Source organism: Oncorhynchus mykiss, chromosome 16, assembly GCF_057628025.1.
Source record: "Oncorhynchus mykiss isolate SJ-2025 chromosome 16, ASM5762802v1, whole genome shotgun sequence".
Classification (NCBI taxonomy): Eukaryota; Metazoa; Chordata; class Actinopteri; order Salmoniformes; family Salmonidae; genus Oncorhynchus; species Oncorhynchus mykiss.
In genome coordinates, this window is record NC_143037.1 from 1,695,627 (window position 1) to 1,712,500 (window position 16,874).

A 16,874-nucleotide genomic window follows, 5' to 3' on the forward strand; every position below is an offset into this window, starting at 1 on the left:
TTTCTGCCTGTAGGAAGGGGTGTCGCTGTCTTAATTCTAAATGTCTACTGCTTGCAAAGTCATTTTTTTTCTTCAAATGTAACATGTTTCTTTGCAAGACAAGGATGTTCCTGACTTTCCAGAAGGCCTGAATTGGTTCGCCTTGCTCTTCTGGTTGGTTGGATGCAAGTTTCACCATCCAATTATATCAGATCTCCAGGGCTACGTTTACACAGGAACACCAATTCTGATATTTTTCCCACTAATTGGTCAGAAGACCAATCACATCAGATGTTTTCACATCCGATCTTTTACAGACCTGATCTGTTTGGTCAAAGGACCAATTCATGAAAAAAGTATTATTATTTAATTAATGCATGTACATTTACTAGATTAGGATTATTTAATTAATACATGTACACCTACTAGATTAGGATTATTTAATTTATACATGCACACCTACTAGATTAGGATTAGTTAATTAATACATGTACACCTACTAGATTAGGATTAGTTCATTAATACATGTACATTTGCTAGATTAGGATGAGTTAATTTATACATGCACACCTACTAGATTAGGATTAGTTAATTAATACATGTACACCTACTAGATTAGGATTAGTTCATTAATACATGTACATTTGCTAGATTAGGATGAGTTAATTAATACATGTACACCTACTAGATTAGGATTATTTAACTAATACATGTACACCTACTAGATTAGGATTAGTTAATTAATACATGTACATTTGTTAGATTAGGAATAGTTCATTAATACATGTACACCTACTAGATTAGGATTATTTAATTAATACATGTACATTTACTAGATTAGGATTATTTAACTAATACATGTACACCTACTAGATTAGGATTATTTAATTAATACATGTACATTTACTAGATTAGGATTATTTAACTAATACATGTACACCTACTAGATTAGGATTATTTAATTAATACATGTACACCTACTAGATTAGGATTAGTTAATTAATACATGTACACCTACTAGATTAGGATTATTTAATTAATACATGTACATTTACTAGATTAGGATTATTTAACTAATACATGTACACCTACTAGATTAGGATTATTTAATTAATACATGTACACCTACTAGATTAGGATTAGTTAATTAATACATGTACACCTACTAGATTAGGATTATTTAATTAATACATGTACATTTACTAGATTAGGATTATTTAACTAATACATGTACACCTACTAGATTAGGATTATTTAATTAATACATGTACATTTACTAGATTAGGATTATTTAATTAATACATGTACATTTACTAGATTAGGATTATTTAATTAATACATGTACACCTACTAGATTATGACATTGGTAGCATTAATCCTTCACCCCACCTGTCGGCATGGAGAATAGATATTGACTGTTGAGAACTAACCTGTCTTGTCCCATTTACTTTTTTCCAATGTTTACTAACGACATGCCACTGACTTTGAGTAAAACCAGCGTGTCTATGTATACGGATGACTCAACACTATACATGTCAGCTACTACAGCGACTGAAATGACTGCAACACTCAACAAAGAGCTACAGTTAGTTTCAGAGTGGGTGGCAAGGAACACGTTAGTCCTAAATATTTCTTAAAAGTATTGTATTTGGGACAAATCATTCACTAAACCCGAAACCTCAACTAAATATTGTAATAAATAATGTGGAAATGAAGCAAGTTGAGATGACTAAACTGATTGGAGTAACCCTGGATTATAAACTGTCATGGTCAAAACATATTGATGCAGTAGTATGGGGAGAAGTTTGTCCATAATAAAGTGATGCTCTACCTTCTTAACAGCACTATCAACAAGGCAGGTCCTACAGGCCCTAGTTTTGTCATACCTGGACTACTGTTCAGTCATGTGGTCAGGTGCCACAAAGAGGGATCTGGGAAAATTGAGCTGCTGCTGGCGTACAGCTCAGACACCCATGACTACCCAACAAGACATGCTACAAGATGTCACTTCACAGTCCCCAAGTCCAGAACAGACTATGGAAGGTGCACAGTACTACATAGAGCCATGACTACATGGAACTCTATTCCACAGTACTACATAGAGCCATGACTACATGGAACTCTATTCCACAGTACTACATAGAGCCATGACTACATGGAACTCTATTCCACATTACTACATAGAGCCATGACAACATGGAACTCTATTCCACAGTACTACATAGAGCCATGACTACATGGAACTCTATTCCACAGTACTACATAGAGCCATAACTACATGGAACTCTATTCCACAGTACTACATAGAGCCATGACTACATGGAACTCTATTCCACAGTACTACATAGAGCCATGACTACATGGAACTCTATTCCACAGTACTACATAGAGCCATGACTACATGGAACTCTATTCCACAGTACTACATAGAGCCATGACTACATGGAACTCTATTCCACAGTACTACATAGAGCCATGACTACATGGAACTCTATTCCACAGTACTACATAGAGCCATGACTACATGGAACTCTATTCCACAGTACTACATAGAGCCATGACTACATGGAACTCTATTCCACAGTACTACATAGAGCCATGACTACATGGAACTCTATTCCACATCAAGTAGAATCAGATTTAAAAAACAGATAAAAATACACCTTATGGAACAGCGAAGCAACACAAACATGCATTTGTAGATATGTGGTTGTGGTGGAGAAGAGGCCTGAGGGCACACAGCCTGGGATTTTTTTTTTTTTTTACCTTTATTTGACTAGGCAAGTCAGTTAAGAACAAATTCTTATTTTCAATGACGGCCTAGGAACAGTGGGTTAACTGCCTGTTCAGGGGCAGAACGACAGCTCGGGGATTTGAACTTGCAACCTTTCGGTTACTAGTTCAACGCTCTAACCACTAGGCTACCTGCCGTCCCTACACTCTAACCACTAGGCTACCTGCCGTCCCTACACTCTAACCACTAGGCTACCTGCTGTCCCTACACTCTAACCACTAGGCTACCTGCCCCCTCTACACTCTAACCACTAGGCTACCTGCCGCCTCTACACTCTAACCACTAGGCTACCTGCCGTCCCTACACTCTAACCACTAGGCTACCTGCCGCCCCGGAATGTATTGTAATGTTTTTTTAAATGTGTAAACTGTATTAATGTTACTGGACCCCAGGAAGAGTAGCTGCTGCCTTGGCAGGAACTAATGGGGATCCATAATAAACCCCAGGAAGAGTAGCTGCTGCCTTGGCAGGAACTAATGGAGATCCATAATAAACCCCAGGAAGAGTAGCTGCTGCCTTGGCAGGAACTAATGGGGATCCATAATAAACCACAGGAAGTGTAGGTGCTGTCTTGGCAGGAACTAATGGAGATCCATAATAAACCCCAGGAAGAGTAGCTGCTGCCTTGGCAGGAACTAATGGGGATCCATAATAAACCCCAGGAAGAGTAGCTGCTGCCTTGGCAGGAACTAATGGGATCCATAATAAACCCCAGGAAGAGTAGCTGCTGCCTTGGCAAGAACTAATGGAGAGCCATAATAAACCACAGGAAGAGTAGCTGCTGCCTTGGCAGGAACTAATGGGATCCATAATAAACCCCAGGAAGAGTAGCTGCTGCCTTGGCAGGAACTAATGGAGGTCCATAATAAACCCCAGGAAGAGTAGCTGCTGCCTTGGCAGGAACTAATGGGATCCATAATAAACCCCAGGAAGAGTAGCTGCTGCCTTGGCAGGAACTAATGGAGATCCATAATAAACCCCAGGAAGAGTAGCTGCTGCCTTGGCAAGAACTAATGGAGATCCATAATAAACCACAGGAAGAGTAGTTGCTGCCTTGGCAGGAACTAATGGGGATCCATAATAAACCCCAGGAAGAGTAGCTGCTGCCTTGGCAGGAACTAATGGTTATCCATAATAAACCCCATGAAGAGTAGCTGCTGCCTTGGCAGGAACTAATGGGGATCCATAATAAACCCCAGGAAGAGTAGCTGCTGCCTTGGCAGGAACTAATGGAGATCCATAATAAACCCCAGGAAGAGTAGCTGCTGCCTTGGCAGGAACTAATGGGGATCCATAATAAACCCCAGGAAGAGTAGCTGCTTCCTTGGCAGGAACTAATTGGATCCATAATAAACCCCAGGAAGAGTAGCTGCTGCCTTGGCAGGAACTAATGGAGATCCATAATAAACCCCAGGAAGAGTAGCTGCTGCCTTAGCAGGAACTAATGGGGATCCATAATAAACCCCAGGAAGAGTAGCTGCTGCCTTGGCAGGAACTAATGGACATCCATAAAAAATATAAATACAAATCTCATGATCTCATCTAACAGACTGAATGATCATTGTAGTTTCTGTTTTCTAAGCAGTAAGCTGCTCACTCCTAGGCTGCAGCCCAAACATGTTATTTTCACCCCCTCAGCCCTCGCGGAAGCCACTTTCCCCTCGGGGGAATCCCCGTCGAAACCGGATGCAGTTGATTTGCCATCTTAAGTGGAGGTCCAATTCACAAACGTTGCCTCCTCGGCCCTCAATTTAGCTCGAGGGAATGAGTGAACAACTTTGGTCACTTGCAGGGTTGATGTGACCCACAATTCAATGTGGTCACATGTCTGGTGGAAGCTACGCGTCAAATTTAATTGAAAAGGCTGCATTTTCAGATATGCCAGAAAAGAGTATGAAGCTAGCATGCTAAAAATATATATACATAGATTTTAGCATTGGCAAATTGGCTTAGGCTCGTAGTGAGGAACTTATAAAAACAAATATTGCTAGATTCATAAACATATTTTTTGCAATTGGAATAAATTACCAAACCATAAAACTAGCTAGCCAGCTATGGGTAACTGTAGCTAGCTACCTGACAGGAGTGCTAGCTAGATACGTTAGCTTACTAGGTACATGAATACTGTATCTAGCTACCTGACAGGAGTGCTAGCTAGATACGTTAGCTTAGTAGGTATGTTAGTAGCTTTAGGTTGGTTGTTTTTAATCTCAATTTCCAGATTTCCACCAAGAATGTTGCCTCTCCGATCATCACTCTCCCTCGCTTGGGCAAGGGACATTTAAGGTACACTCGGATGTGACTATGTAAAATATAGTTCAAGGGCTGAGGGTTTAGGGCCGAGGGCTGTCTACTTTGAGTTTGAAATGCAGCCCTAGTAACACTGATCAGCTGATCACCCGAGTCCCGCTGATCACCCCGAGTACCGCTGATCACCCCGAGTACCGTTGATCACCCTGAGTACCGCTGATCACCCGAGTACCGCTGATCAGTTGGTCAATCCGAGTACCGCTGATCACCCCGGGTACTGCTGATCACCCCGGGTACCGCTGATCACCCTGAGTAACGCTGATCAGCAGCTGATCAATCCGAGTACCGCTGATCAGCTGATCAATCCGGGTACCGCTGATCACCCCGAGTACCGCTGATCACCCTGAGTAACGCTGATCAGCTGATCAATCTGAGTACTGCTGATCACCCCGAGTACCGCTGATCAGTTGATCAATCCGAGTACCGCTGATCAGCTGTTTGGCTCCTCTCTCTGTCTCTCTCTCTCTCTCTCTTTCTCTCTCTCTCTCTCTCTCTCTCTCTCTCTGTCTTTATAACTAGAGGGGAGCTAGAAGGGAGATGTCTGATCACTATGGTGTGTATTAGAGTAACAGAGTTTAAACATAGTTAAAGCTCTTCTTAGTTGGGTGCCCTATACCGTGGTCTCACTTGTGTGTGTGTTAAATTTAAACTATTCTGTATTCATTGTTGTAAATTGGTATGTTCTCCTTCCTTCTAACAGTCAGGAGGAAGAGTCCTCTTCATCGTCCAGTGAAGAGGAGGACAGTGACGGGAGACAGAACGAAGACCTGTATGGGAAGGTGGTGTGTGTTGAGGCGGGCCCTGCCTCTACTGCAGACAGGAAGACCAAGACAACAGCATGGTACCCTGCCCTGGTGAGATCAGCTACCTCCATATCTCTGGCTGTGGATCATATGACATCATATCCCCTATATATAGTACACTACCACTGTCCAGTGACCATATGACATCATATCCTCTATACAGTTGAAGTCAGAAGTTTACATACACCTTAGCCAAATATATTTAAAGTCAGTTTTTCACAATTCCTGACATTTAATCCTAGTAACAATTCCCTGTCTTAGGTCAGTTAGGATCACCACTTTATTTTAAGAATGTGAAATGTCAGAATAATAGTAGAGAGAATGATTTATTTCAGCTTTTATTTCTTTCATCACATTTCCAGTGGGTCAGAAGTTTACATACACTCAATTAGTATTTGGTAGCATTTCCTTTAAATTGTTTAACTTGGGTCAAAGATTTTGGGTAGCCTTCCACAAGCTTCCCACGATAAGTTGGGTGAATTTTGGCCCATTCCTCCTGACAGAGCTGGTGTAACTGAGTCAGGTTTGTAGGCCTCCTTGCTTGCACACGCTTTTTCAGATCTGTCCACACATTTTCTATAGGATTGAGGTCAGGACTTTGTGATGGCCACTCCAATACCTTGACTTTGTTGTCCTTAAGCCATTTTGACACAACTTTGGAAGAATGCTTTGGGTCATTGTCCATTTGGAAGACCCATTTGCAACCAAGCTTTAACTTCCTGACTGATGTCTTGAGATGTTGCTTCGAAATATCCACATCATTTTCCTACCTTATGAAGCCATCTATTTTGTGAAGTGCACTAGTCCCTCCTGCAGCAAAGCACCCCCACAACATGATGCTGCCACCCCCGTGCTTCACGGTTGGGATGGTGTTCTTCGGCTTGCAAGCCTCCCCCTTTTCTTCCAAACATAACGATGGTCATTATGGCCAAACAGTTCTATTTTTGTTTCATCAGACCAGAGGACATTTCTCCAAAATGTACAATCTTTGTCCCCATGTGCAGTTGCAAACCATAGTCTGGCTTTTTTATGGCTGTTTTGGAGCAGTGGCTTCTTCCTTGCTGAGTGGCATTTCAGGTTATGTCGATATAGGACTCGTTTTACTGTGGATATAGATACTTGTCTACCTGTTTCCTCCAGCATCTTCACAAGGTCCTTTGCTGTTGTTCTGGGATTGATTTGCACTTCTCGCACCAAAGTACCTTCCTGAGCGGTATGATGACTGTGTGTTCCCATGGTGTTTATACTTGTGTACTATTGTTTGTACAGATGAACGTGGTACCTTCAGGCATTTGGAAATTGCTCCCAAGGATGAACCAGATTTGTGGAGGTCTACAATTTTTTTTTCTGGGGTCTTAGTTGATTTCTTTTGATTTTCCCATGACGTCAAGTAAAGAGGCACTGAGTTTGAAGGCCTTGAAATACATCCAAAGGTACACCTCCAATTGACTCAAATGATGTCAATTAGCCTATCAAAAGCTACGACATCATTATCTGGCATTTTCCAAGCTGTTTAAAGGCACAGTCAACTTACTCTGACCCACTGGAATTGTTATACAGTGAATTCTAAGTGAAATAATCTGTAAACAATTGTTGGAAAAATTACTTGTGTCATGCACAAAGTAGATGTCTTAACCGACTTGCCAAAACTATAGTTTGTTAACCATACATTTGTGGACTTTTAATGACTCCAACCTAAGTGTACGTAAACTTCCTACTTCAATTGTATATATTACCCCACTACTGTTCAGAGACCATATAAGCAGGGGAGTGTAACAGACAGCATCTTGGTATGAAATTACACTATGCAGTCCCTGATCAACAGTAGTGCACTATATAGGGATTAGGGTGTCAAAGTAGCGCACTATATAGGGATTAGGGCACCATTTGGAACTCGTATTCTGCACTACACTGGCATAGTGAGGGAACACAGCCACTATAGCACTATAACACCATAGCACTATAACACTATTACACTACAACACTGCAACACTGCAGCACTATAGCACTACTACACTACAACACTGCAGCACTACAGCACTACTACACTACAACACTACAACACTACAACACTACTACACTACTACACTACAACACTATTAAACTATTACACTACTACACTACAACACTACAACACTACTACACTACTACACTACAACACTACAACACTATTACACTACAACACTACAACACTACTACACTACAACACTACAACACTATTACACTACAACACTATTACACTACAACACTACAACACTACAACACTACAACACTACAACACTACAACACTATTACACTACAACACTATTACACTACAACACTACAACACTACAACACTACTACACTATAACACTATTACACTACAACACTATTACACTACAACACTACAACACTACTACACTATTACACTACTACACTATTACACTACTACACTATAACACTATTACACTATTACACTACTACACTACAACACTACAACACTACTACACTATTACACTACTACACTATTACACTACTACACTATTACACTACAACACTACAACACTACTACACTATTACACTACAACACTACAACACTACTACATTACAACACTACAACACTACAACACTACAACACTACAACACTATTACACTACAACACTACAACACTACAACACTACAACACTATTACACTACAACACTACAACACTACTACACTACAACACTACAACACTACTACACTATTACACTACAACACTACTACATTACAACACTACAACACTACAACACTACAACACTACAACACTATTACACTACAACACTACAACACTACAACACTACAACACTACAACACTACAACACTACTACATTACAACACTACAACACTACAACACTACAACACTATTACACTACAACACTACAACACTACTACACTACTACACTACAACACTACAACACTATTACACTACAACACTACAACACTATTACACTACAACACTGCAACACTACAACACTATTACACTACAACACTATTACACTACAACACTACAACACTATTACACTACAACACTACAACACTACAACACTACTACACTACAACACTACAACACTACAACACTATTACACTACAACACTACAACACTACAACACTATTACACTACAACACTATTACACTACAACACTACAACACTACAACACTATTACACTACAAAACTACAACACTACAACACTATTACACTACTACACTACAACACTATTACACTACTACACTACAACACTACAACACTACAACACTATTACACTACAACACTGCAGCACTACAGCACTACTACACTACACCACTACAACACTACAACACTATAACACTATTACACTACTACACTACAACACTACAACACTATTACACTACTACACTACAACACTACAACACTACTACACTACAACACTATTACACTGCAACACTGCAGCACTACAGCACTACTACACTACAACACTACAACACTATAACACTATTACACTACTACACTACAACACTACAACACTATTACACTACTACACTACAACACTACAACACTACAACACTATTACACTACTACACTACAACACTACTACACTACTACACTACAACACTATTACACTACTACACTACAACACTATTACACTACTACACTAAAACACTACAACACTACAACACTACAACACTACAACACTACTACACTACAGCACTACTACACTACAACACTACAACACTATAACACTATTACACTACTACACTACAACACTACAACACTATTACACTACTACACTACAACACTACAACACTACAACACTATTACACTACTACACTACAACACTACTACACTACAACACTACAACACTATTACACTACTACACTACAACACTACAACACTACTACACTACAACACTACAACACTACAACACTATTACACTACTGCACTATAAAACTATTACACTACAACACTGCAGCACTACAGCACTACTACACTACAACACTACAACACTATTACACTACTACACTATAACACTACAACACTACAACACTACTACACTACAACACTACAACACTACTACACTATTACACTACAACACTGCAGCACTACAGCACTACTACACTACAACACTACTACACTACAACACTACTACACTATAACACTACTACACTACTACACTACAACACTATTACACTACTACACTATAACACTACAACACTACAACACTACAACACTACTACACTACAACACTACAACACTACTACACTATTACGCTACAACACTGCAGCACTACAGCACTACTACACTACAACACTACAACACTACTACACTACAACACTACAACACTACAACACTACAACACTACTACACTACAACACTACAACACTACTACACTACAACACTACAACACTACAACACTATAACACTATTACACTACTACACTACAACACTACAACACTACAACACTACTACACTACAGCACTGCAGCACTACAGCACTACTACACTACAACACTACAACACTACAACACTATTACACTACTACACTACAACACTACAACACTACAACACTACGACACTACTACACTACAACACTATTACACTACTACACTACAACACTACAACACTACTACACTACAACACTACAACACTATTACACTACAACACTACTACACTACAACACTGCAACACTACAGCACTACTACACTACTACACTACAACACTACAACACTACAACACTACTACACTACTACACTACAACACTATTACACTACTACACTACAACACTACAACACTACTACACTACTACACTACAACACTATAACACTATTACACTACTACACTACAACACTACAACACTACAACACTATTACACTACTACACTACAACACTACAACACTATTACACTACTACACTACAACACTACAACACTACTACACTACAACACTACAACACTACAACACTATTACACTACTACACTACAACACTACAACACTATTACACTACTACACTACAACACTGCAACACTACAACACTACAACACTACAACACTACTACACTACAACACTACAACACTACTACACTACTACACTACAACACTACAACACTACAACACTACAACACTACAACACTACAACACTGCAGCACTACAACACTATAACACTATTACACTACTACACTACTACACTACAACACTACAACACTACTACACTACAACACTACAACACTACTACACTACAACACTATTACACTGCAACACTGCAGCACTACAGCACTACTACACTACAACACTACAACACTACAACACTATAACACTATTACACTACTACACTACAACACTACAACACTATTACACTACTACACTACAACACTACAACACTACAACACTACAACACTTTTACACTACTACACTACAACACTATTACACTACTACACTACAACACTATTACACTACTACACTACAACACTACAACACTATTACACTACTACACTACAACACTACAACACTATTACACTACTACACTACAACACTACAACACTATTACACTACTACACTACAACACTATTACACTACTACACTACAACACTATTACACTACTACACTACAACACTACTACACTACAACACTACTACACTATAACACTACTACACTACTACACTACAACACTATTACACTACTACACTATAACACTACAACACTACAACACTACAACACTACTACACTACAACACTACAACACTACTACACTATTACGCTACAACACTGCAGCACTACAGCACTACTACACTACAACACTACAACACTACTACACTACAACACTACAACACTACAACACTACAACACTACTACACTACAACACTACAACACTACTACACTACAACACTACAACACTACAACACTATAACACTATTACACTACTACACTACAACACTACAACACTACAACACTACTACACTACAGCACTGCAGCACTACAGCACTACTACACTACAACACTACAACACTACAACACTATTACACTACTACACTACAACACTACAACACTACAACACTATTACACTACTACACTACAACACTATTACACTACTACACTACAACACTACAACACTACTACACTACAACACTACAACACTATTACACTACAACACTACTACACTACAACACTGCAACACTACAACACTACTACACTACTACACTACAACACTATTACACTATTACACTATTACACTACTACACTACAACACTACAACACTACTACACTACTACACTACAACACTATAACACTATTACACTACTACACTACAACACTACAACACTACAACACTACAACACTATTACACTACAACACTGCAGCACTACAACACTATAACACTATTACACTACTACACTACAACACTACAACACTACAACACTACTACACTACAACACTACAACACTACTACACTACAACACTATTACACTGCAACACTGCAGCACTACAGCACTACTACACTACAACACTACAACACTACAACACTATAACACTATTACACTACTACACTACAACACTACAACACTATTACACTACTACACTACAACACTACAACACTACAACACTACAACACTTTTACACTACTACACTACAACACTATTACACTACTACACTACAACACTATTACACTACTACACTACAACACTATTACACTACTACACTACAACACTATTACACTACTACACTACAACACTATTACACTACTACACTACAACACTATTACACTACTACACTACTACACTACAACACCACAACACTACAACACTATTACACTACTACACTACAACACTACAACACTACAACACTATTACACTACTACACTACAACACTACTACACTACAACACTACAACACTACAACACTATTACACTACTACACTACAACACTACAACACTACTACACTACAACACTACAACACTACAACACTATTACACTACTGCACTATAAAACTATTACACTACAACACTGCAGCACTACAGCACTACTACACTACAACACTACAACACTACAACACTATTACACTACTACACTATAACACTACAACACTACAACACTACTACACTACAACACTACAACACTACTACACTATTACACTACAACACTGCAGCACTACTACACTACTACACTACAACACTACAACACTACTACACTACAACACTACAACACTACTACACTACAACACTACAACACTACAACACTACTACACTACAACACTATAACACTATTACACTATTACACTACTACACTACAACACTACAACACTACAACACTACTACACTACAACACTGCAGCACTACAGCACTACTACACTACAACACTACAACACTACAACACTATTACACTACTACACTACAACACTACAACACTATTACACTACTACACTACAACACTACAACACTATTACACTACAACACTACAACACTACTACACTACAACACTACTACACTACAACACTATTACACTACAACACTACAACACTATTACACTACAACACTACTACACTACAACACTGCAACACTACAGCACTACTACACTACAACACTACAACACTACTACACTACAACACTACAACACTACAACACTACTACACTACAACACTACTACACTACAACACTACTACACTACTACACTACAACACTACAACACTACTACACTACAACACTACAACACTACTACACTACAACACTACAACACTACTACACTACAACACTACAACACTATTACACTACTACACTATAACACTATTACACTACTACACTACAACACTACTACACTACAACACTACAACACTACAACACTATTACACTACAACACTACAACACTATTACACTACAACACTACAACACTATTACACTACAACACTACAACACTACTACACTACAACACTACTACACTACAACACTACTACACTACACCACTACAACACTATTACACTACAACACTACAACACTACTACACTACAACACTACTACACTACAACACTATTACACTACAACACTACAACACTACTACACTACAACACTACAACACTACTACACTACAACACTACAACACTACTACACTACAACACTACAACACTACTACACTACAACACTACAACACTATTACACTACTACACTACAACACTACAACACTACAACACTACTACACTACAACACTACAACACTACTACACTACAACACTACAACACTACTACACTACAACACTACAACACTATTACACTACAACACTACAACACTATTACACTACAACACTATTACACTACAACACTACTACACTACAACACTACAACACTATTACACTACAACACTATTACACTACAACACTACAACACTACTACACTACTACACTACAACACTATTACACTACAACACTATTACACTACAACACTACAACACTACAACACTACAACACTATTACACTACAACACTATTACACTACAACACTACAACACTACAACACTACTACACTATAACACTAATACACTACAACACTATTACACTACTACACTACAACACTATTACACTACAACACTACAACACTACTACACTATTACACTACTACACTATTACAGTACTACACTATAACACTACTACACTACAACACTACAACACTACTACATTACAACACTACAACACTACAACACTACTACACTATTACACTACTACACTATTACACTACAACACTACAACACTACTACATTACAACACTACAACACTATTACACTACTACACTACAACACTATTACACTACAACACTACAACACTATTACACTACTACACTACAACACTATTACACTACAACACTACTACACTACTACACTACAACACTACAACACTACAACACTATAACACTACTACACTACAACACTACAACACTATTACACTACAACACTACAACACTACTACACTACAACACTACTACACTACAACACTACTAAACTACAACACTACAACACTACAACACTACAACACTATTACACTACTACACTACAACACTACAACACTACAACACTACTACACTACAACACTATTACACTACAAAACTACAACACTATTACACTACAACACTACAACACTACAACACTATTACATGACAAACACTATTACACTACTACACTACTACACTATTACACTACTACACTATAACACTATTACACTACAACACTACAACACTACAACACTATTACATGACAAACACTATTACACTATTACACTACTACACTATTACACTACTACACTATAACACTATTACACTACAACACTACAACACTATTACACTACAACACTACAACACTATTACACTACTACACTATAACACTACTACACTACAACACTATTACACTACTACACTACTACACTACAACACTACAACACTATTACACTACTACACTATAACACTACTACACTACAACACTATTACACTACTACACTACTACACTACAACACTACAACACTATTACACTACTACACTATAACACTACAACACTATTACACTACTACACTACAACACTACTACACTACTACACTACAACACTATTACACTACTACACTACAACACTATTACACTACAACACTACTACACTACAACACTACAACACTACTACACTACAACACTATTACACTACAACACTACAACACTATTACACTACTACACTACTACACTATTACACTACAACACTACAACACTACTACACTACAACACTATTACACTACTACACTACTACACTATTACACTACTACACTACAACACTATTACACTACAACACTACTACACTACAACACTACAACACTACTACACTACAACACTACAACACTACTACACTACAACACTATTACACTACAACACTACTACACTACAACACTACAACACTACTACACTACAGCACTACTACACTATAACACTACAACACTATTACACTACTACACTACTACACTACAACACTACAACACTATTACACTACTACACTACTACACTACAACACTATTACACTACTACACTACAACACTACAACACTACAACACTATTACACTACAACACTACAACACTACTACACTATTACACTACTACACTATAACACTACAACACTACTACACTACAACACTATTACACTACAACACTACTACACTACAACACTACTACACTACTACACTATAACACTACTACACTACAACACTACAACACTACGACACTACTACACTACAACACTACTACACTACTACACTATAACACTACTACACTACAACACTACAACACTACGACACTACAACACTACAACACTACAACACTACTACACTACTACACTACTACACTATAACACTACTACACTACAACACTATTACACTATTACACTACAACACTACAACACTATAACAGACCTAAGAGATCTCCATCATCAGTAAAGTAGATTATTGTCAGTGTCGAGACCTCTATCATCAGTAAAGTAGATTATTGTCAGTGTCGAGACCTCTCTATCATCAGTAAAGTAGATTATTGTCAGTGTCGAGACTTCTATCATCAGTAAAGTAGATTATTGTCAGTGTCGAGACCTCTATCATCAGTAAAGTAGATTATTGTCAGTGTCGAGACCTCTATCATCAGTAAAGTAGATTATTGTCAGTGTCGAGACTTCTATCATCAGTAAAGTAGATTATTGTCAGTGTCGAGACCTCTCTATCATCAGTAAAGTAGATTATTGTCAGTGTCGAGACCTCTCTATCATCAGTAAAGTAGATTATTGTCAGTGTCGAGACCTCTATCATCAGTAAAGTAGATTATTGTCAGTGTCGAGACCTCTATCATCAGTAAAGTAGATTATTGTCAGTGTCGAGACTTCTATCATCAGTAAAGTAGATTATTGTCAGTGTCGAGACCTCTATCATCAGTAAAGTAGATTATTGTCAGTGTCGAGACCTCTATCATCAGTAAAGTAGATTATTGTCAGTGTCGAGACCTCTCTATCATCAGTA

General features: G+C 38.3%; 1 protein-coding gene across 11 annotated transcripts in view; it reads left to right on the top strand.

Moving 5' to 3' along the window:
- The window catches only part of arid4b (AT-rich interaction domain 4B), a 212,280-nt gene that overhangs the window by 66,277 nt on the left and 129,129 nt on the right, over positions 1-16,874 (top strand). For all 11 annotated transcript variants that reach the window (XM_090201726.1, XM_090201728.1, XM_090201729.1 and 8 more), the window contains exon 8: positions 5,784-5,937. In XM_090201726.1, coding sequence (XP_090057852.1) covers positions 5,784-5,937 — 154 coding nt within the window. The remainder of the gene's footprint in view (positions 1-5,783; positions 5,938-16,874) is intronic.